A 23,783-nucleotide genomic window follows, 5' to 3' on the forward strand; every position below is an offset into this window, starting at 1 on the left:
TATAAAGAAACATTTCAATCTATATTATTCTCTTATTCAACACAACAAGGATGGAAGGAAATGGAGTTATTTTAAAAGGCGGGTTTAGTAAAAACATGCACCTCACCTTCAAGTTAGGGATTTTATAAGTAGAGGTGCGGAGATCCAGATTGCTGCTACACAGCTAGTTGACAGGGTTAGGAGTGATGGTGTTAGTGAAGCTGGTTAAAAGCAACAAGTGAAATTAACGTGTCATTCCTTTTCTGATCCGTTTGTCCCTTTCGGGGTAACAGGGCTGCTGGAGCCTATCTGGCCACTTGTGGGCGAAAGGCAGGACACATCCTGGACAGATCACCAAACTGTCACAGGGTCACAAATCACACACCCATGCACACTCACATTCACACCTATGGACAATTTAGAGTAACCAATTAACCTATGAAGCATGTTTTTGGACGGTGAGAGGAAGCCGGAGTCCCCGGAGAAAACCCACACATGCACGGAGAGAACATGGAAACTCCACACAGAAAGGTTCCCCATTGATATTCTGGTTTAGGTCCCCCAGCCGGGACTTGAACCGGGGCCTTCTTGCTGTGAGGCAAGAGTGCCAACCACTGCTCCACAGTGCAAATTAGTAAAAAAGAAAAGGTCAACAGCAGTGGGCCCCGAACTTTTTAATTTCAGACAACATTTTCATGTACAAGGCTGAAGTGGGAGTCCAGTTTTATCGTTTTCTTTATTTTGACTGATGTTATTTGCATGTATTTATGTGCAAAGAAGCACAAAAAGTGATAGAAATTCATGCTGGCCACGTATTTGAACCCAAACCCTGCTCCATTTATGTGCAAACAGTCACTTCCTTCTATTTTAGCTTTCAGTTTCCCATAACTTTTAAGGGTAAAGTTCATCTTCATCCTCTGTAAAACATCTGCAGCTGCTTTAAACTTTATTTGTACACAAGATTTCATGTAGGAACCATTCAAATGTGATATAGATTTTCCCCCCAACCCACAACTGTCATAGAGAAAAGCTAAAAATATCAGACGCCAACTTCAGCCTCGACGAGGACGAATACAAAATACATAAATAAAACTGTCACTAAAACTGGGGTTTTCTAAATATAATGATAAACATGAACCTGACACATGATTGAGCTACTTGACATGTGTCAAGAATGAGTCGGATGAGATGGAGATAATCCAGTAGCTTTTCAAAAGAATAAAACTTCCAAAAGAATTAGACTGTAAGTATAACAAACATTTATGTCAACCCAGTGGTACCACAGATCGGTACTGGTCCAGGGGTTGGGGACTCCAGGACTTAAGCTTCCCTCATTTCAAAGGCAGCTAAATGAGTGAAATCAGGCATGTGCTTTTACTGCATATCCAAACTGAAGCCTCGGAGGTTTCTTCTGCATGTTTCTGCAGAAAGACTTCAGCCTCTTACCCGGTGGACGTCTGGAGAGCTCAGGTGACTCCCAGCAGCTTTTCCTCTGACTGACAGTTGTTCCCTCACAGCCACTTCCTGCTCACACAAGACATAAAACACACAAGTTGTGAATTTTAAAATGTAAAATAGTATGCAGACAAACTTAAACCACCAAGAGCTGCAGTCCCAAACCTGTCTGAGTCTGTCCAAAGTGAGGATGTTTTCCACACTTAACACGCTGCGTAGGTATTTTTCTATGGCTGCGTCGCTGTCAGCCGACTGGTCGTCCTCGGCGCTGGCAGCCAGCCGGGCCAGCATTTCCCTGTCTTCTGGACCATGGAAGTCCTGGAGAAAAAAGGTGCAGGTCAAAGCAACTCAAAACACATTGCACGACCCAAATAGTGTCTGACGAGTTTTCTTTTGCAGAAAGTGATTAAACTGATATATAGCATCCACAGTTTAATTGTTACGTGAACTGGAGTTTAACCGGAGTGTAACCAGAAACGGTTACTACTTACACCTGGGATGTTGGAAACAATTTCAAAGGTGACACCACAGGCGGAGATGGGACTGCGATGAGACATCCTCTTCAGCAAGCTCTGGGCGAAACCCTGCACAGCACACAGATTGTTCTGTCACCACAGCTCCTGTCTTCAAGTCAGGAAACCTGCAAACCGCCAGTCACCTGCTTCCCTGTGACGTTCACACAAATGCGCTTCCTGAGGAGCAGCTGCATGTGGGCCGGGTGGCTCAGCTGCACCACGGTGCGGACGGTCAGGTACACCCTCTGGTCAGCGGAGCCCGCTCGGCTTAGCTGGGGGCAGTCGTGAATTGTGGAGTCCCAGGATGCTTCCACCTTCACCTGCATCCCGTTCAGGTCGCATACTTAGACATTTCTGACCGGGTCTGAAGGAAATGTTGGCCTGGCCCCCTTACCTCTGGGTCATAGTGTTTAACAATCTGCAGTTCAATGAAGTCATCATCATCTTCCCCATTAAGTAACGCATCGAGCCCTCCGGTCAGCGGATCCGACAAACTGGACTGGAAATCATCAGCTGGGCAGGGAAAAAAATGAAATTTAAACTACTTTAACTTTTTAATTGATTAAATAATCAACTAATTGATGAAACTATACTACAAAAATAAAGAAACAAACCACTGAGATCCAAGAATAGCACAGGAACGTGAGTTTCCATCCCTGGAACAGGAAGTCTATAGACACAGAGGCCATGATATATCATTCAAATGGTAATCGGTTAGACAAATTAAGACGATAGATTTAATTTTAGACCCCTTTTGTTATACAGATAGTTTAGTTTAGCTAATGTTAGAAAATTTGCTGTGATCTTTGCAAGCTGAACCATAGAAATCCTGATTTTTGGGGGGATTTAGCCCAGATTTTATATAGAAAAATGTCTCACATCATTCATCATTCTAGTCACTGCAGGCGTAATTAAGACAAGCTCAATTCTGTCGCAACACACAGCATTGCTTCAGAAAACACAGTTTTCTTCAAAAACTCTTTTGATCTTTGATTGCTGACATTCCTAAGGTTACTTTCAAGTTCTACTTTTACAAGATGCAGAAGAAACGGAACAAGAGACGTTTTAGAAGCAGACTAGTCAGTAAAAATACAAGAGTAACGTAGCACTTGAGCTGCCAATCTAACCATCTAATGAGTTGTATTTGTCACTCTGTCAGGAAATGAAGTTTTATATTTACATAAGCACACACCTTTGAACTGGCGCCCCGGGGATGCCGCTGCCAGCCATCGGCACCAGAACAGCGTTTCGTTCCTCAGTGAGGGTCAGACGACACTCCAACAGCTGGGATTCCCTCTCAACGTCCTCCTCAGACTTGTCTTGATGCACACACACAAAAACACACGCACACAAATGAGGACCTTTTGGGTCAATATCCCCCATTTTCTTTTTTTTCCCTTCACTGTGTAAAACGGAAATTTTCTTTATCTTTCAAAAACTTCACATAAACAATGTAAACTTGTTTTTTCATGTCAGTATTTACCAAAAAAAGAGAAAGTTTAAATGAAATGCTCGTGTTTTTGAAGCCTAAGAGGGACGCAGGGATCATAAAGAAGCAACTCCAGTAGTTTATGAGTCTGGAAGGATTCTAAAAACCATTCAGACATAAAATTTTTGAGTCACCACTACTTTGATAATAATTCATTGCTTCTTATTTACAAAAACAATTTCCTCTTGTTTTATTACTTGAAAAAAGTTTCACCGCATCCAAGAGTTGACACCAAAAAACAGTAATGAACTTCTGTGATTTGGTGACAAATTTATGTAAATATAAGTGTCATCTGCATAAATGTGATGTAACATCTCCGACACAAAGGGAGCATGTACGGGTTAAACCCCAGAGGTCCAAAAGTTGAACCTTGAGGTACTATACATAATCTGCCCTTTCATATTCATAATGAAAACACTGAAATAACCTATTCCATGTACAATCCTCCAAAAGGGTTACTTAAAAATAGAAAACATTGATGATTAGTTTTAGTCTGCACAGAGTTTACACAGTTCAGACCATGCAATACTAAGAAAAACAAACTCCGAAATGACATTTCAGACCACGCAGCCCTAAAACATTACAATGAAAACTCAAGTCTCTATTTGGAACAGCAGCTTTCAGTCGAGAGAAAAAACACTGACGGACTAAACAGATTTAGATCTGAAAAAGTAAAACAATAAAACATTTTATTTTTTTTGTTTAAAAATAGGACTAGGGGACCAACATCTTGTTTAAACTTCCAAATTAAACTCTACATAATGGCAGTTTTTCTAGAACTCCCGACTAGCACCAATGTATCTTTGTTTTCTGTAGACGACATTTTAAACCTGAATATCTCCCAACTACTGAATTACCTCCTTTTGGTCTCTACAGAGGATTTTTGGGACTTTTTTAATGATACCAAAATGTGAAGGGATGGGGCTGAGGGAATTGTAGTTTTTGGTGGATTTAAAACCAATTTTACCGGACAAAATCTTTTTTCTGTGGGAGTCAGGAGGATATTTACGCCCATAGATAAACCGTTTTATTGCATCATTTTCAAAAGGCTTAGGTGAGCTGTCACAGCCAATTTTACCTGGTTTGGAGACCGTCTTCTGCAGCTGCTGGTCCAGATACTCCTGCCTCTGAGTGATCATGTCCAGCCAATGTTGTCTCATCCTCTCCAGGTCCACCTCCTGCACACAGACACCTTCATTCCCACTGCACAGATGCAGACGTCTTCACCTAAACAGGCTATGATCCACCAACCTGATAGCTGTCCATGTCTTCATCCTGAAATGTTCAGTGAGAAAATTAGTTAACTTTCTGACTTGAACTCGGGCCGTTCATGAATACTAGAGGAGAAGGTCTTACCAACTGTGGTCTACTTTTGACGTGACGCACTTGTTGAACTCTTATATCCCCGACAGACACAGACAGGATGGAGGCTGTGATGAGAGGCATGGTGCCCGAGTCTGGTACCGAATGCAGCCCCACCCGAATGCGTCGGGACTGACCCTACAACGAGACCAGCAAGTAAAAAAAAAAAAAAAAAAAAAAAAAAAAAAACAGCACATTTTTTAAGGGGTACAGGTTCAAATCCGCATGGTGAACCTGTTTGAGCTGAAAGATCCCTCCTGTGCGGACATCACCAGCAGGAAGAACTTCTACAGGAGTGAACTCCCCCGCCTCAGTCAGCTCCATCAGCTGCACCCACAGCTCCAGATGCCGGGTCACCTCGCTCCACCTGCAAGGAGCCACAACAATCAAAGAAGCATTTTCTTGGAAGCCACTGGTTTACATTTGCCATCATTTTTCTCATTTCTTGTCCATTTGTCTTGGAAATATTAGTTTTGACAAATCATCTTTAAACATAAAGGTACATTCACAGAAAAATATACTGTTTACATTCATTTGACTCTAAGAAAATAAAACTAATTGAGGTTTTTTAAAGAGGAAAACAACAAAAACATTGTTCAGGTTGGGAAGTTCTCAAATTTTAAAAAGCTTGGAAAAAACGATAAACATGTTGTGTTAAGAGACAAAAAAAACCATTTCAACCTGTTTTCTTCTGCTAAAGTTTTAGTTTTAAACCTAAAGAAAATAAATTCAGAAACATAAAACGATTTTGAAGACAAAAACAAACTTAAGTAACTCAAATCCGGTCGAACAATTTGAGTCGTTTAAAAAAAAAAATCAAAACAAATATTCTCTGTAAAGAAAAACTTCTAACTTGTGCGTTTTTCCTGGTTTTCCTTCATCAGTGATGCAACAGCTCCGTCATTAAATACTTCTAAGAAATTGCAATTAATTTTTTCAGGATGTGGAATTAATAAACCCGACTGAAAGCAACTGAACTTTTGTCCTGCATCTTACTTTGCACATGAAAAAAGAAATGACATGAGTAAAAGTTGGAATATAATACTTAAACATTATCCCAGTGAATGGGGAAATGAATGTTACACTGTATAATAAAATGTATTTAATATATATATATATATTTTTTTAATCAAAAATGTTTTTTTTAAATCACAACATTCTGTATGAAAAGCTTTGCCAAACAGTGAACTTAGTCCAGTAACTAGTTCTCAGTGTATTCTTATGTAGTTTGTAAATGTTGTAAAAGTCCTTTTTCACAATAAGACTGAATGTTGAGCTGCTAATTGCTGGTGTCAGCGTTTCTCCTGGAAAATAAGCATCCCCTCGCCTTTTGTTCTGCTCTCATTGAGTTTTTACAAGTTTAAATGACTAGACCTCTCTCTGAGGGATCTGGTCTTGGCTTGGATCACTCCCAGATCCCAGAGTGCCAGGTTCCTGCGGTAGTTGGCCTGTTTGTGGCCATACACTCCAATAGCCACCGACCCCTCAGCCAAAAACTCCACAAAGTCCTCCGACACTGGAAGAGAAAACTCCTGAAAGAGAAAAGCAGAGGATGGAGAGTTGTGCCTTCTATAAGCAGCAGCAGGTCTTTTTTTACCTTGGCAGAGTCAAAGACCACATTGCACTGAGGGTCTTTGGAAGCTGCTGTTGCCGAGGATGAGCTGGACGGCGTCACCTCGGGGACGGTGAACACAGGCTCCTCCTGCCCCCAGAAATGATACTGACAGAAGACAAAGTTGGAGAGGTGGCGAGGAAGACCTGTGGCCTGGAGGATTTTCACCTGAGAGAGACAAAGGAAGAGAATGCCCTTTAAATGTGGGTAAAGAAGGAAATACAGAAGCTTTTAGCTTTTAGTTCTTACTATAAAAAAAAACAAAAACAAATCTAATTTGTCATTTTTGAACTTTGTTTCTGAGGCTCAATAATCTGTGATTTGCAGATCTCATAAAATGAAGGTTTGACAATTCATTTAAAGATTTCAGCAGAAAAATATTAAACTTGAAATATTGTAATTGCTCAAAAGTGTATTCATTTTTATTTATGACAGAATAATCGTCACAAATTGCCTTTATAACCATCATAATTTAAGAAAATACTACTATTTGCCTTGAACTAACCAGAAGTAACAAAAAAAAACTGTTATTCACAATACAAACCTCAATCTTCAAGGTTGTTATTTTTTTTCTTATTCAATATAATAATTTGAATAGAAATATAGAAAAAAACAACTTCTCTCAGTTTTGCAACTCCTTTTCTCATGCCTGACACAGATTTTGCAAACTTCTCACAGTCACATATTGCCGTTTTCATTTCTGAATGTGATTTTGGAAAGACAGCCGTTTACTGGGCACTTTTGTGATGAGCTGGACATGCAAGAGGCTTGTGCTTTAAGGCAGTAGACAGAGTTTAATGTGCAAAAAAGAACAAGCTAAATCAGCATCCTCTCACCACACAGTTCAGTTTGCGCTCCTGAGAGTCTCCGTTAGTGCTGCTCAGCAGATCATCAACATGTCCAGGACCTTCGTCCTCTCTGCCTCTCCAAACCTGAACATGCAGACGTCCGGCCACCTTACAACAGACAGAAACGTTTTTTTATCTATTAAATTAGTAAATTCAGAAAAAACTGAATTAAATCAATCTTTTTCTATCTTTTACATTCCTGCAGTTTCCAATAAATTCAAACCAGTCGGGTGTCTACCTCTCCTGTCTGGTTGATGATGGGCACTGCATACTGCAGCTTGACGTCATAGAACAAGCAAGCCAGGAAAACGTTGGCCACTCCAATCAGACTGTGGTTCTCTTGCTCGTCGAAGAACGGGTCGGCCCGTTTGAAATAAGACCGCATCACCTACAGGGGGCAGAAATAAACCAAATGACTGCAAAAGCAGATCACTGTTGATAAATAGAATCTTTCTTGTGTATTCAATGTGAAGCTCAACTCTGCCTAATGCTATCATGAGCACACTTCATACTACAACGGTGCAGAAACGACTCTGGCTTGTTCTCCGCTCACAGAATTATCTTCATCGCAGTCCTTCCACTCTTGATACAGCTCCCTCATGTCCACCAGGCGGTTCTCCAGCTTCTCCAGAGCCCAGATCTGCATTCCTCTGCTTTTACGCCGGACCTGGATGGCCGGTTCGCTTAGAACGGCATTTCTCTGCAGTGAAAGGAAAACATTCAAATCCCACTCCATTCACCTCTTGATTTAGTTTCAAAGCGTTCCCAGAGCTCTTTTGATTATGATTGTTGCTGTATTCTGCAGAGCGGCAAGAATTCATTAGAAATTTGCCTCTGAGTGGGATCGTTAGCGTGGAGCCCACCTTCCCATCACTCATTACTGAGAGCTCTCCGTTTACAGGCGCTCCCACTAGCTCAGACCCTTTACCTCAATTCAATTTTATTTGTATAGCCCAAAATCACAACAACGGTCGTCTCAATGGGCTCCCAACGTATCAACAGTTGAAATAAATGCCAGCCAAGACGAGGAAAACAAAGTTTCTACAATGGAGCAGAGCGGGGAGCTTGTGGCCCACCCAGCATATTTTCTAAAAGCTCTTTTTTAAAATGGCATTTTTTCATATGCTCCTGATACGCAATAATTTGTATAAAGAAATACTAAGAAATACTACTTTAATCTGAATTTTCTTTATATTTGTCGTCCAAAACACACTTTTCATTGGAGTGGGTCTTTAAATGCAGCTCATAAGCACCAACTGCAGCCTCAACATGCATCACTAATAATTCTTGAATTATTACATGTCATTGCATTTGAGGCTCATAAATGCAGTCTTTCATTGTCACAGCTGTAATGCAGCAAATTTCCCCACGTTACTTTGAAACTCATCACATCCTACCTTCCTGTTGGCATCTAAGTTGGCTGCAGGGATCTGCAGAGTGACCTGATACTCTGTCTTTCTGTTGAGCTCCTCAGCAATAAAGCTGGCCTCTTGGGCCAACTGTTTGGCCCGAACGATCTGCTCTCTCAGACGCAGAAGGCTGCGAGTCATCATGGCCTCTCTGCAGCACAAAAGCAGGTTTAGCACAAACATGTGACGTCAGTAAAGAGCCTCGATGAATTCTGTTACACTTATCAGATAAAATGCTTCCACTTTACAAAGCAGAACAACACCTGTCTTCACTCCAGCGCCGCATGCGCTTCTGAGGGCCGAATGATGTCATAGATGCAGACGCACCAACAGGGAGCCCTGATGCATCCCGAAAGTTGGGGGATTTGTCAGGGGTGAGCTGCTGACGGAGCTGCTGGAGCTCATGCTCGTACAACAGCCTCTGGCGTTCCAGGGCGGTGCGTTTCTCTTCCTCGTGCTGCCTTTCCAAAGTCTGCAACACTGATTGTAAGGGGTCTGAAGGAGAAAGAAGAGAAAGTAAAGCATGAGCTATACAGACAGACAGCATCGTTGAATGGAGTTGCAGTTTGACCCACCATTGCTGCCCATGCCTTTCATCATGACCTCCCTCTGGGCAAACTCGAAGCCGAAGCTCCGTTCACTCGACACGTCGCTGAGCGCATCCACATCCAGCTCCAGCTGATCAGTGCTCAGACAGGTCTTTAGTGCTGCTCCAGCCTCGTCCTCTTTCCCCGTTTGGGCCAGATGCCTGGGCAAGCTGATCCTGTGTGTGAGCGTACAGGTGTGTTTGTGTGGCACAAACAAGCAGAAAGAGGAAGTGCAAAAGTGGGAAGAAAAAAGTGGATGGGCGTGTAAAGGGATGCATCGCTTGCACCACAGTGATGACAGCTGCTACCTAAAGAAGTGGTTGTTTCCCCACAGGATCCGGTCCCCGTGGTTAAGCTGCACCGGACTGCTGACTGCAACGCCATTTAACCATGTCCTGCACCAAAAAACATCAAACATTAGAGTTAAATCTAAAAAGGAAACCTTTACAGGGGGGGGGGGGGGGGGGGGGGGGGAGGTTCTATTATTGTACTATTTCCATGCATGATCAGATTTCTATTTTTCCTTCTGAAAGTGATGGAAATATAATATAGCTTCAAATCTACTGAGGTCTTTGACTTTATTATTTACTCAATATAAAAAGCTCCAAATTTACTCTTTTTCACTCTGATGAAAATAGTGTTTTTGGTGAATTTTGCATGTTCTTGTCTGATTTTTTTTTGATGATGGAGGCCATAAATAAAGAAAATTACGCTTTGAATGACAATTTCTAAATAATTTCTCTATTCAGAAGCAGACGATAAAACACTGTTGAGAAAAGCTTGTAGCTGTAACCTAAAAAACTACAGTTGGCGGGCCACAAGGTCCCTGCTCCACTCCATTCTGATGCATCCACTTGCAGACAAATAGATCCATGTACGTCTTTGTTTTCCTCCTCTGAGCTGGTATTTAAATCAGAACTGTACAGCTGGATGGCTAGAATATTGCTCACTATTTTTGTTGCAGCAGTAATGTTAGGATGGGGGTGTGAGAGGCTGCAAGCTAGCGGGAGGGTGCGTAAACAGATGGGTGATGGGAAGTGGGAGCAAGGTTGCTCTGTGCCAACAGCCCCGCCCACAACTCAGAGGTGATTTTCTAATGAACTACTGCTGCTCTGCAGAAACTTTGTTCTAGAAAACGATTTTTCTTTTTAAACTTTGTCTCAAAACCGCATAATCATTATTGAAAGAAAAAAAAATTGGGAACCCTTTTACAATTGATCAAAACATGATTAGAGTCTGACTTTAAGAAAAAGAAGATTCATATGAAACCCAACATGTAGAAAATGTTTGTATATTTTCTAGAAAGGCTGCTAACTTCTTCATCTGTGAAAATCTTATGAGGAAGGCAAAAAAACACACTAAAAGTGTATAAAAGATGATCAGAACAGACCAAAATATTGTGTTTTCTAAGCAACTAAAACAAATCTTTTATTACCTTTTGAGTTTATGGTTTGAAAATAAATGTTTTTTTCTAGCTAAAAAAGTAATAAATTAGAACAATTGAATGTCATCTATATCAGCAGTGCCTCTTTTTTTTTTTTTACTTTAATTTAGCCACAGAATTTTCTCCAGGTTGTGGTGCAGCTTTTTAGCTACCGAGCGTTGCGGTGAGGAGTAAGCATCACGCCGTTGTTCTCTGTGATGTCGATGACACAGTGCTCAGCGTGAATGGCCATCCCACACAGCTGGATGTCCTGCGAGTCGGCTGAGCCCACACGCGTGTGCTCCTAGAGATCACAACACAACACCCAGCTGTTAATGAAAGTACAAAACAGCATTTGCTGCTTCAGCACTTCAGTCTTGTGTTCAGTACTTTTAGATAGTAGACCAGGAGTTCATTCAGGGCTGGATCAGCATTGAGGTTGACCAGGAAGCACTTGTCGTCCACAACTCTGATGCCTGATGACTGGAGCGAGATGCCAAGGCTCTCCAGCTGCTTCTGCCGCTCCTAGAGGAAAAGCACATCCTTCATGTCTGAACACTGTTTCATGAAGGTGAAACCAGAGAGGGAGCTGAAGCGCTCAAAGCAACAGTCTCATTTTAACTTACCGTATGTGCTTTTAAAACGCTCTCTCTTTTACATACTTTTGTAAAGTCAAAACCAAACAAATAAAAAAAATGAAGTTAGGCGTATTTATTTATTCACCTGTGCAACAGCTTCAGTATTCCTGAGTTTCTCCTCCCAGGTGACGGTCATTTCCTGAATGAGTTTTTCAGACTCCTCCAGGCGGTCCTTCAGCTCAGGAGCCTTCATCGACTGAGAGAGACAGAAGACATATTAACACAGTCTTGACACAAGTCCAGTAAACAGTTATGTTTTTTCTCGTGATTATTCTTTTTGACAAGGTTTTGCCCTTTTCTACCTTTTTTTTTTTTGGAAAATGCTTTTATTTTTTAAGAAACAATTTTTCAACTTTTACTCATTTCTGTGTGACTTTTCTTTTTATCTATTTATTTGTAACTTTGTACACCTTTTTAATGGCTTCTTCTATATAGATTTACAAATAATGATAGTAAATCTACCCATAGATTTATTTTTAAATATTTATTTTATTCGTATTATTTATTAAAAATCTATACATTTCCTTGGATGACAAGTTTTTGCAGCAACCTGTTATAGTATTTTTGAAAGAAATATATCAAAAGCAGGTTAAAGCAAAGCATCAAAGCAACAAGAAAAAGAGAAAAATAACTAATGATTAATTTGAAAATATCAAGTTTTGGAAACAACATTTTTAACTGAGAATAAAACTAATCAAATTGCAATAAAGCTCAAAGTTTCCAGTTAAGTTATTTATTTATTTTTACATTCAGAATATTTTGAAATTGCTTTTGGCCCCCCCCCCCCGTCATTAAGAATTTTTTTCTGTTTCATGATTTCATTTCTGTAAATCATCATCTGCACCTCAGCTACAGTCAGCTGCTCCCTCAGTTTCTCCACTTCCTCTCGGAGTTCCCGGATGATTCTGGCGTTGGGGTCTTCGTTCACCACAGCATGGTTGATGATGTTCTTGGCCCTGTCGGCGTAACGCAGGGTGGAAAGCGTTTCGTCGTAGTTGTCCGCCGCTGGGCTGATCGTGGCAACCATGGCGGTCCGACTATTTCCTCCAAGGCTGTCCTACAGATGCCAACTCAAAACTGTGAATAACTTGGAATGCCACAGAGAAGAAAACATCTGTGCACAGAGACACCTAAAAAAAAAAAAAGTAAAACTAGTTTTTTGATTTGGATGCATGGAAGACCCAGATGTTTCAAAAGGAGTTTGATTTTTCTGAAAACATTTTGGCTTTGATGCCGTTTTTTAGACAAAGCTATCTTAAACCATAATCCAGAAAGAGAAAAAAAAATATTAAGCAGGGAAATTTAAAATCAACATGAAACATCTTTAAATTTCACTGACAAATGAAACATGACAAAGTTGAAGGAGGTATTGTTTTGGTAAAGACTGAGAAGGCCGTGTTCGGCTACTGTGGAATTTGCAGTTTGTACCTTGAGCAGCCAGGTGAGCACAGAGTCTCTGTAAGGAACAAACTTGCTCTTGTTCTTTCCTGCTCCGTGATCCGCCAAGGCGGAGATAACTAAACCCAGTGTGCTGAGAGACCTGCGGGAGAGGGGGATTGGACAAAAAGCCTTCACATCAATGGGGTAATCTTCGCTTGAAAAGGCTGAGATCGAATGTTTTTTTTTTTCTGTTGGTTTTACTTGTTGATGTTGCTGCCTTCTTTCAGCCTCTCCCCTGCTGCACCGGTCTTTGCAGCTCGCTCACTTCCGGCAAGATCCACCAGGCTCAGCTTGCTGACCTTCTCCCCGCTCGTCTGGAGGAAACGCAGAGCAAATTCAGTACATTTAGGACTATGACTACAGGTGAGGGAAGAAAAAAACCTGTGCAACAAAAATAAAAAAACAACACGTTCACTTCTGTAGGTCTGCAGATCAGAAATGACTCACAACACAACCATCAAACGCTGCTAAAAGTAAATAATTAAAAAAAAACATACTTTTTTTTTTCTCAAACAAGTCACTTTGACCCCTGACAAAACCTTTCCCCCTTTCTACAAACTTCATAAGCAATGAGGAGCAGCAGGAAGTGTAATCTCAGGAGAAAGGAAGTAAATTCTTCATGTATTTTTCTATAGCAACCATTTACTCTATCAGAGCGAATGTGACATCACCCATAGGTAAAATGGGCTTACTTCCTTCTCCAACCAAATGAAGTCCATACAGTCACCATTTTTTCCTAATACGGACGTCCCATGTTGGAACCAGAAAGTGAGAGATGATTGGTTCGAGTTTCCATGGCAACCGCTCTAGCCAGCTAGTGAGCTTGTTGGAAGGCTGTACCCCTCCCACTTCAAAGCGGGATTTTTGTCAATCGAGCGCTTTGAATGTTTGGCGTGAGACCTCATACTTTTACTGAGGTATCTCATTGTCTCATTGGTCAGTTTATAACTTCAATAACTAGCACTTCAGAAAAACATATAATGAAAAACAAAATAGGATTTGCACACTTATAATAAAACAAAAAAGGTGGCAGAGCATTCAAAGTTAGGCAACAACTGCTGCATCTCACCCCGGAGCGCAGGTCCATGAGGGTGTGTGTGAGGATGATGATGAACACGGCGTGTGACCTGCTGCTCTCCTCGTTCATGTTTGTCGCTGCAACCGTGCGAGACTTGTTGCCCTCAGACATCAGAGATTCTATATCCTGGTATAACATGAAGCAATACACACCATTCAAGACAGTGACATCTTTAAAAAAAAAAAATAATAATAATAGGGGTTTCAATGTATATTTGCATTACTTTGTAGCTAGTCACAGCCAGCCGAGACAAACCGTCAACGTAAGGCCCCAGAACGCTGTGCTCCCTCACTTTCAGTGTCTGTCTATTCCTGCAGACAGAAGGAGACATGAACAAACTCTGAATGTGTCAAGTTTATTAATTACATTTAAAAGAGCAATTATCAGCAAGTGTTTTTAGCCCTTAATAAAAGAACAGCTCTGTGGTGTGGTGTGCTTTTTAAACTCTGCACATCCAGTAAGCAGCTTCAGGTTTCTGCACCAGCGCCACCACACGCACCCTTTGGGGTCAAGCAGGTCCCGGACTTTCTCGTTGTAGATCTCCATGTAGGACACTTCCACGGTGAAGGTTTCTCCTTCGCGGGCCTCCTTTACAGTCCGGCTGAACAGGGAGCTGCAGAGGCGAGGGATCAGGCCGGGCTGTTCGCTGGAGCCCATCATGGTGTACGACTTCCCAGAACCTGGAAAACACAAACCAGCCGCTCAAGGAATGAACCCAAATTTAGAACGCTCTGTTTGGATTTGGAAGATAAAAAGCAGAAATAACATTCAGAGTTTAGACAGAAACGAACAGTTGTGGAAGGGGAAAACAAAACTTAAAGTCCCACTACAATCATCTTTGGATATATTTTAGAAGCGTTCCCATTGGTCTCTTAATTATGATTATGCCGTTTTTAGCCAAAATTAAATAAAAAAATTTGCATCTGAATTGTGGACAGGACTGTCCCTTCATGCATCTGTGCCGCTAGCTTACAGCCCCTCACGACCCCAACCTAACATTAATGGTGCAACTATAACAACTATAACCCTTTTTTAATCGACTGCTCTTGATTCACCGCAATTTGAATAATGACATACTCAAAAATGCACTTTTAAACTTTATTTTCTTTATATCTGTCCATCATCAGAAAAGGCTACAACATGTTAAAAACACCATTTTTATTGGAGGGAGTCTTTGATTGACACACTTCATGACCTTAAAAGCCAAGTTGATGAGAAAGTTAGCAACTGCAAAAAAAGAAAAACAGCTAAACTAATAGTTTGTACATAAATTAAAATACCTTAAAACTTGCAGTGCAACTTAAAGCTTTTTCTGGATGCTCTATCGACTTAAAAGAAAAAAACCTTAAACGAGGAAAATCTACATTTCAAAAGGATGTTCCTACATATCTGAGAAGTGAATGCACAAGAGCAAAAAATACTCCAGTTTGTCTTTGACTTTCTTAAACAAAATCAGCATAAAACATGAAACATTACTTTAAAAACTCTAAGAGATAAAAACAAAGATTACTTCAATGTTTTTTTTGTCATGCAAGTTAATTTAAGATGTGTTTCAAAGGAGCGACCTTAAAACAAAGCTGATTTTTTCCCCCCACTACATTATGTTCCCGTTGTATTTTGGCAACACAACCCAGATTGAAGGGGATTTATATTTAGACATGGAACAACAATTACATAAGAGCTAAATGTAGTTGACCTCTAAACTTAATATTTTTGCTTTAAAAAAAACAAAAAACAAATCTTTCGTGTGCTTTCAAACCCTTCTTACCGGTTTGTCCATAGGCAAAGATGCAGGCGTTATAGCCCATGAAGGCGTTGTCCAACAGACTCTCTCCAAGGCACTGGAACACCACGTCCTGACCTGAACAAACCCACGAATCAACATTTCAAATCTGTACATTCTGAACTTTAATAAATCATCTTAATGAGAAAGCTAGAGGGAGGCTGCCCAACTTTTTACAAGACAAGCTTTTTTTTTAAATTGAAATGACTACTTCTGTACATTTTAAGGTTCTTCTAATGTAACTGAACTCTCTTTTTGTCAGTGCTATAAAAAGCTCTGCATATCAGGAAGCCCTGAGATAATAAAGCTGAATGGAGAGGAGCGTCAAACCACAAGCTGTTCATATGTACAGACCTGCAAACTCCTCTTTTTGGGATTCATCCATGGACCAAAAACAGTGATCAAACGCAAAAACCTGTAGTGAAAAAGAAAAAACACACGACATCGGTACTGACAAACAAAACTACAAAGCAGGAAATGAATTCATTCAGAGTGAAAAGTAATCAATTACCTTTGGTTGATTCCTGGGGATGAGAGAAAAATAAAAGATGAATCAAAAGCAATTCAAACACTCAAACATGTCACAAAACGTATTATGACGTCAACTCTTTACTCATATTTAGAGAGATGTAGAAACTGCAAGTTACGTCTTATCAGCTGCCAAATAAAATTATTACAGGCAAAGAGGATCATAACTGTAAAAATCCCCATAAATTCTGCATTCTAGATACTTTAATGTTTTACAACTACCTAATTACTAAACACCATGTAACTTAAAAAAAACACACACACACACACACACAAGCTTATCTTTCGCAGATCAAACAAATCCATCAGTTTTGTGTTTTTTTCTGGGACATTTGCTTCATAAGTCATAGACAGTAATAATAAATAAGAAGTTTTCCTTTTTAGAACAGACCTTAAATTAATCTCAGAGTTTGACTGAAGTTACGTTCGTTCAACCAAACATTTCTGCACATTTGTATTTTTATAAAGTTGAAAAGAAAAAAAAACAATACAAAAATCTCCTACTTATGATTTTGTCTATTAGAATGTGAGAAGATCCTCAGAAAGATCTCAGCAGATCATGTTTAAAACCCAACCAGCAAACAAACACCACATCCAATCCCAGAATCAGGCTTTTGGGCTGCTCTCCATCACTTCTAGACATTTTAGTGGAGCGTGTATCCTTCCCTCACATTATTTGATACACAAATCAATACATAAAAGTGGCGATTTGATACCGTCCAATTCCGTAACAATCTCTATATTTATTATCAAATCAGAAATGAAAATGCCTTTGACAGAGAAGCTTATTTTTTCCTTATAGGCACTTTTAATCAACACAACCCAAATGTCTTTGAGAAAACGGTTTCAAAACATAAAACCCTGGAAATTGGTGTTTACTAGACGGTTTTGATTTTTTTTTAAAGTGTGTCATATGAATATATTCAGGTATTGTTTGCAGTGCTGTGAAAAAGGGGTCATTACATGTTTAGGTGTGGCTCCCCTTCAGCCAATTGTAACTGAGCCGCCTTTTTGTTTGCATCACACGTGCACAAATAGGAAGACAAACCAACAAGGTTTGCCAGAAGCAGAATATTTACTTCTCTGATTTTATACCTTTTTACCAAAATAACTTTGTGGTTTTTAACCAACACTGCCGGTTCTCTCAGTGCTTGATCGATTTTTTCATTCATACCTGAATCTTTTACATCCCTACTTTTTAGCCTGAATTTAACACGTTTAAAAAGCAGCAAAACTAGCACATCACAATAATGCGACTGAAAACTGAACATTTACAGCTGTACTCATATTTTTCACTCTCTTAAGAGTTTGCCAACTTTCCAACATCTTTTTAATAGTAGAATCAATGTTGGTCCTGAAAAGGCCTAAAAAAAAAAGCCTGAAATAAAATATAGCTTCTGTACACGAGGACCTACTGCTTCATGAAAGAGCAACAGAAAGTCCCGTTTTGATCAGGGACATTCCTGAGATAACTCAAGGAGTCACTTTAAAAAGGAGGAGGAGGAGAGTCCACGACCTTCAGAATAAAAGTATGCTCCAAAGATGCTGTAGACGCAAATAATCATCTGTAAAACCAAATGTTGCTTTTCAGGTACACTTTAGGGGGTTAGATTTCAAACAAAAATGTGTCTCTGGTTAAAAAACAAAAGCAATAAAGAAGTTTCTTAATCTTCATTCTGTCAGATGTCTGAACAGCCCCTGCTGTATCCCAGCATGCAGCTACAGGGATCCTGTTACACAATAGCTGCCTCTGAGGGTCACCAAGGTGTTTAGGAAAAAACTCACAGGCAGCAAGTTAGCCCTAGGAGCACAATACCTCTGATTAGAGACCAGCCTAACCTATTTGTAAATGATTTTTGGGGTGTTGTAAACACCTAATAGAGTTTTAAGAAACCTCTTTTGAACTCTGTGGTACTGCAGTGGCAGTGCCTTTGTTCCACTGAGCAAGACAAACCTGTTAACCTCTATCCCCAAAAGGGAAACACGCCTCTCATGGAGCATGGCTAAGCAAACCAAACGGATGCGAGAAAATCATCAAAAGTCCAAACATAAGAAGATGAGATGCACCCGGCATCCCTTCCAGAGCAGGGGGAGCATCAGATTGGAGCAGATCATGCAGGTGGCAAACACCTGGATCTGCTGCTGGATGTCATGACTCACTGAACAGATGTCATTTCTGATACACACCCACCCGTAGTTTGCTTTTTGGAGCTGAAGGAACAAGATAAACTGTGTTTTTTTCCCTGTGGCAAACAGGTGGAGGAGATGAACTTCAGAGGCCTATAGATCTAGAAATGCAACAGACCGTTTACCCGGAAAAGCTAAACAAACGGCGCTGGATGGAGAAGCTTTAGAGTCAGCAACGGCTGCCGTTGTGCATTGACTCACCTGTGAGGGAGCAGAATCAGGGCCAACAGGCCGGAAAGCTGATAAACAGGTTGAAATATCTGCAGCTGATTTTGTTGTGCCAAAACAGAACTGACAGCAGTGCACAAGACACGGACGACAAAAATACAACCCTGATCCCTACAAAACCATAAAAAGCTTCTATAGCATCTGGATCCTGCTTGTTTTCTAGGTATCAATGCCCTGGATCAGGTGTGTTTACTCACCCAGAACCTAGAATTAACAGCAAGTTGGGCAAAGATTGCTAGAAAACAAGCAGAGTGATCTCGAGTTCCACTATTCTAATGTAAATATCACAACTTCACAACTGTTTAATTTCTCTCCAGGAGTAACACAAAAATGTGTGAATGCAGCAGACACATGCCGGTAGCAAAACCAGGAATCGAACATTGTTTCTATGCAAGACTTGACTGCCTGAGCAGGACTGAGCAGGATCAGACACACCCTGTGTCAAGAGAGACAACATTCAAGGAGGAGAGGCAAAAAGAGGAGAAACTTCAAGGCGGGTGGAGAGCAAAAACACCACAAACAGGGTCAAAACAAGACCCAAAGGGTAACAACGGGAAAAATGACTCATTAGTGAGGGACCTGCAACCTAAGCTAAGGAAATTATGCTTCTGTTTAGTCAGAAATTGTTAAAAAAAATCTGCATTTATTGTTGACACTGGTGTGACTAGAAAGTAAGTGCTTAGCCCTTTCCAAACCATAATGCCATTGGGCAAAAACTATCTGTCTAAAACATTTGACTAAAATGAGAATGAAAAAGAGCAAAAGTCTCGGTTTAATCGAGTTTGTCCACACATGCTCCATTAAGCGCCGCTGAGCTGTCGGTGAAGTCTGCAACAGTCGCAGACATTGTTTCCTAAGACTGACCTAAAGTCCCACTGCGATCATCATTTGGTTTATTAGGATTATGCCTAAATCAAAAATCCTGTGTTTCTGCAGAGCAGCACTAGTTCATTAGAAACTTGCCTCTGACTTGTGGGTGGAATCGTTGCTGAGAGCTCTCTGTTTACATGCTTTCCCGCTAGCAATCCCCCAACCTAAAGCTCCGTTCACACCACCCTCTGCAATGCTTATTCAAGCGTCCACTTTCAATGAAGTCTATGTAAACACCCTTAAACGCGCATTTTGAGTTCCAAAATCTCACATTTACGTTTTTAGGAACGCTTTTGGGCTCTACTTACAAAACATGCCACCCATGTAAGACACATGGTCAGTTAAACCAAGTCAAACTTTGACCAATCAAGACTCTGACTTTCAGACATCTGTACACAGCTGTGAAAGAAAATAAAAACTGTTTTCAAAGTGTACAAATACACTAATGTCTCAGATCTGACATTTTACATACATTTTAATAGGAGGCTAGCTGAAATCTGTGACATCATTGGGTTTTTGTTGTTGTTTTTTTTACTTTGCAGCTTTTATTTGGAACCAGAAAGATGAAAAGACATGGATCGTTCTAGCTGGTTAGCATGAGCACAGACTGGATCATATTTCATTAATAAAAATAAAAACTTTGTTTTTGTGCAGCGTTCAAAAGCAAAGAAAAAAAAACAGCAGGAATACAAAACAAAAAGGAGTAAAAGCTGAATGCAAATGTAACTACCAATGTAAAGGGTTGACTTAAAAAAAGGTGATGATATCAACTGGCATGCAGCTTACCGAGGATCTCCTTGATTCAGATTAGTCATGGCTGGATGCAGAATTGTCTGGTTTCCGTCCATTTGCACCACACACTTTGTTTTTAGGTCTTTTTCTAAAATACAAACAATTGCCATTTAAGTTATTTCAAATAAGAGTGAGCAAAATATCAGTATTTTTTTTAAATAAATGGTGATTATCATAACTTTTCAGCCACAACTCCATTTTTTTTCATGCCGATGAATCATTGAGACTTGTCTGTGCAAACGTTATAAGCGGTTTACAACTGGCCTACAGGCAGAATGTTCTTCATTTCATGCTCTGTCCATGATTTAAAACACAACTTTTCTCCTCACAGGTTTTACATTTGGAACAATAGATATATTCTTGACAAAAACAATTGAACAACAGTCGTTTGATAATAATATCAGATGAGTTAGTCAATTATTCAATCAACAGGGTCAACCCTACACTGAATTTATGCAGTTCTATAAGATCCCCGTTTCCATGAAGAACTTTTCAGATGTTCTTGATGGTGTTTCCCTCAACCTCACTGATCTTTTTAAAGGAACTTCTCCATCCGCTCCCCAACTCCAGCTTCACGTGACGGACACTGCTGTCGGAAAACTCTGGAATTCACTTCATGCACACATTTGTTGGGAAAAGGTTTGGCTTCTGTTTGACAAATATCTTGTAAACAAGAAAGTGAAAGAGGTTTCATTCAGGATCATTCAGAGGTTGTATCCAACAAATCCATAAATCCAAAGGCTAAAAAAAGATATTGCTAAAACTGTTCTGTTTTCAATTTGAGGAAATGTTGATACATTTATTTTTTTTGGGACTTGCAGGAACACTAAAATGATTTTGGGACAGATTAACAAATCTGATAAAATCTAAAATGTATCCACATTTTACTTTAACATGGAAAAACATCTTATTTGCTTTCATTCATTATGATAGTAAACCTTTGTCTTAATTTTATTGAATAAATCTCCTGATTTTGTAAAACAAGTATTATATTCACAAAACTAAATTTACCCATAAAGCTCCAAATTTGGGGGGGGGATTTATTGGCCCATATAAGATTTTACTTACTTTCCATTTCCCCCAGTACAAACAAAAAGAGCAATTAAAACTTTGAACAATTGATGTAGAGTTTAATGTGGATTTGTTATTTAACGTCTGTCATCTGTGTTTTCAATTAAAAAAATAAAAAAGCTGGGTCCCACCTTCTCTTCCTCATTCCTTCTGCAGGACAAGCGTTTTGGTTGTTTAAAAAAGGAAGGACTGCAACTTCCTATCAGCGTGGAGCTGCGAACGTGCAGCTTTGGACCAAAAAGTTGAGGAACGTGGACCGGAAATGGATTTAATTGGATCAGGTGATGAGGGATGGGCAGGAAATCAAAAGTATGGCAGCTGGTTTTTCAGGACAGTTCATCTCTGAGCTCACACTACCAATTAATTTGGTTGGGAAGGGCGAAAAAAAGTATTTTTCAAACATTTTATGAATAAAGTTTATTTTGAAAGTGGGCGGGGCGTGTCATACCTCTCCTGTTCATGGGTCGCACTCGAACCGCGACCTTTACGTTGGCGTCGTTGTCATCCATGGCTGCACTTGACCTGAATGAATGGGGGGGGGGGGGAAGAAACAGTTCGAACTCTTCAACAAAGTTTGCCCCCCTTTTAAATCAGACCAAAACGCCCCATAAGTCTCCTTTAAACTAAGTTAAGGAAACTTACGGTGTTCAGGAAGGCAGCGGTTGCTGTCGTGTCCGACTCCAAGACGCTCCGTCTTGAGCTAACCAGGGAAGCTAACAAAAACATACACGGGGGTCAGACGTGTCAAAGGTGACCGCGGGCGGCAGCACCTGCCCCCCACCCCCGGTACACCTGACAGTAGGTCTCCGTGGAGGTCCACAGACACTCACGGCACTCCGCAGCTGACTCCTCCCGCTCCTCCACCTGCTGCATTTCCTGAAACCTCCCGCAAAGATCAGTCAAGCCAAGTCAGCTAAAGGGATTTGCCGTGAGATTTAGTTGGTAAAGCCTCCAGCTGCTCAGGTCACACTGATCAAGAGGAGACGCAGTGCCACCGTGTGGACTATTGTGGAACTACAACTGCATTAGTTTAGTTGACTGTTGACATGTGTGCCACAACCCTCAAAAATGACAAGTTATATGCATGAAAATAAATATAAAAAAATGTTAAAAGTGAAATTTGCAAAAGAAATTAAGTTATTAAGATGAAAGGTAAACACATATCTAAGCAGCATTTATTGAAGTGAATTCTATTAAACACTTTAATTTTATAGAATAATGCAGCTCCTCCACCACACAAAGGTTTTGAGGTGTTGACATCAGAACAAATGAGCAGAACAAAAAGGTCCACATCTGATGGCCAGTGAGTGTAGTGTGCCTAAAAAATAGGACTACACTAGGCCAACTGGCATTTTCTTTCAAATCTGTAACTGAGGGTAATTAACTTGCAATGCACTTCAAACTATGTAAAAACTTTAAAAGAATTGACCTGGATACGACACAATTATTAACAAAACAGACGTGTCAAACAAATATATATGTATTTATGTCTTGGGGACTTGAAAAAAAGTCAGATTTAAAGTAAACGTTGGGATTTTGTGTTGCTGCTTCTCAATTTGTTAAACATATTCAGAAGTTTAATGTCATATTCGGCTAGTAAGTAAGTAAGTAACTTTTTAAATATTATGAGAACAAGAGATTTACCTCTAACATTGACTGCAAACACCAGCTTCTTGAGATTTCTTAATTTTGGATGTTTTCAAAATAACGAAACGTTATTTTATCAAACTTTCAATAAATTATAGCATTTCCCATCTCAGTTTTGAAGTTTTACATTAAATAACTTCATGTTAATCAAATTACATTTGTAGATAGACTTGCTTCAGGGTTACTAGGAAATTGATTGTTTTCCTATTTTTAATTATATATTTTTTACATGGCACTGCAAAACAACTAGTGGCAAATGAAAAAAGGGAAAATTGCTAAAGAGTTTTGCATGAGGTAATAACGGTTGAAGATCATGGAAATTGTCAGGAGAGTCGAGGGTAACTATGATCAGAATACAACTTTTTGAAATGTACTCTGCAAATGTTACAAAAAAATTGTGTAATTGAGTTTTTGTAATGTTCTAAATGTTCAATAAAAATCGTATAGAAAACAGCAAAAAAAAGAAAAGAAAAAGAAATACAACTTTTTTTGCACAAAAGAAATTGTTAGCCACATGAGCCAGCAGGTGTAAAACAATTTTCTAGACAATGAATCCGTAGCAAAGACTGAAAAAAAAGTTTTAAAAAACTGAAAGCCAGAGATGTTTACTTGTCTGTTTTAAATAAAAAAACTGTTAACAGAATTATAAATGTGTCAATTTGTAAACTTATTAATACGAAATGGTTGTATTTTTTAATACTTTTGAAATAATGGACATTGACAGGATAACTTCCTTTTTTTATTATTTTATATAGATTAAAAAAGAAGATCATCACATATACACAGATGCAACAAAATTATTTTTAGGAACTTCCTTTTGTCCTGAATGTCCCTGAACGCAC

General features: G+C 39.8%; 1 protein-coding gene across 4 annotated transcripts in view; it reads right to left on the bottom strand.

Annotated features, from left to right (window-relative positions):
• Positions 1-22,235, bottom strand: part of LOC101162260 (kinesin-like protein KIF13B) — a 28,478-nt gene extending 6,243 nt beyond the window's left edge. The window contains exons 1-37 of one of the 4 annotated variants that reach the window (XM_023953261.1): positions 22,125-22,235; positions 21,937-22,007; positions 21,743-21,816; positions 20,218-20,311; positions 16,130-16,142; positions 15,973-16,033; positions 15,604-15,696; positions 14,335-14,515; positions 14,059-14,146; positions 13,827-13,961; positions 12,959-13,071; positions 12,746-12,857; positions 12,162-12,374; positions 11,403-11,513; positions 11,070-11,204; positions 10,853-10,983; positions 9,565-9,651; positions 9,245-9,432; positions 8,933-9,164; positions 8,658-8,820; positions 7,814-7,960; positions 7,499-7,648; positions 7,249-7,368; positions 6,398-6,580; positions 6,175-6,332; positions 5,035-5,167; positions 4,795-4,938; positions 4,690-4,713; positions 4,517-4,616; positions 3,142-3,268; positions 2,564-2,619; positions 2,344-2,462; positions 2,093-2,269; positions 1,926-2,018; positions 1,600-1,752; positions 1,426-1,503; positions 107-163 (exon numbers count right to left, since the gene is read on the bottom strand). In XM_023953261.1, the coding sequence (XP_023809029.1) occupies positions 107-163; positions 1,426-1,503; positions 1,600-1,752; positions 1,926-2,018; positions 2,093-2,269; positions 2,344-2,462; positions 2,564-2,619; positions 3,142-3,268; positions 4,517-4,616; positions 4,690-4,713; positions 4,795-4,938; positions 5,035-5,167; positions 6,175-6,332; positions 6,398-6,580; positions 7,249-7,368; positions 7,499-7,648; positions 7,814-7,960; positions 8,658-8,820; positions 8,933-9,164; positions 9,245-9,432; positions 9,565-9,651; positions 10,853-10,983; positions 11,070-11,204; positions 11,403-11,513; positions 12,162-12,374; positions 12,746-12,857; positions 12,959-13,071; positions 13,827-13,961; positions 14,059-14,146; positions 14,335-14,515; positions 15,604-15,696; positions 15,973-16,033; positions 16,130-16,142; positions 20,218-20,311; positions 21,743-21,803 (4,230 nt within the window). In that variant the 5' untranslated portion in view covers positions 21,804-21,816; positions 21,937-22,007; positions 22,125-22,235. Of the gene's footprint in view, positions 1-106; positions 164-1,425; positions 1,504-1,599; positions 1,753-1,925; positions 2,019-2,092; positions 2,270-2,343; positions 2,463-2,563; positions 2,620-3,141; positions 3,269-4,516; positions 4,617-4,689; positions 4,714-4,794; positions 4,939-5,034; positions 5,168-6,174; positions 6,333-6,397; positions 6,581-7,248; positions 7,369-7,498; positions 7,649-7,813; positions 7,961-8,657; positions 8,821-8,932; positions 9,165-9,244; positions 9,433-9,564; positions 9,652-10,852; positions 10,984-11,069; positions 11,205-11,402; positions 11,514-12,161; positions 12,375-12,745; positions 12,858-12,958; positions 13,072-13,826; positions 13,962-14,058; positions 14,147-14,334; positions 14,516-15,603; positions 15,697-15,972; positions 16,034-16,129; positions 16,143-20,217; positions 20,312-21,742; positions 21,817-21,936 lie in introns of all 4 variants that reach the window. The other 3 variants (XM_023953262.1, XM_023953264.1, XM_023953263.1) reach the window with 3 other exon arrangements.
• Between the last annotated feature and the right edge of the window lie 1,548 nt (positions 22,236-23,783).

This window comes from Oryzias latipes, chromosome 24 (genome assembly GCF_002234675.1).
Source record: "Oryzias latipes chromosome 24, ASM223467v1".
Classification (NCBI taxonomy): domain Eukaryota; kingdom Metazoa; phylum Chordata; class Actinopteri; order Beloniformes; family Adrianichthyidae; genus Oryzias; species Oryzias latipes.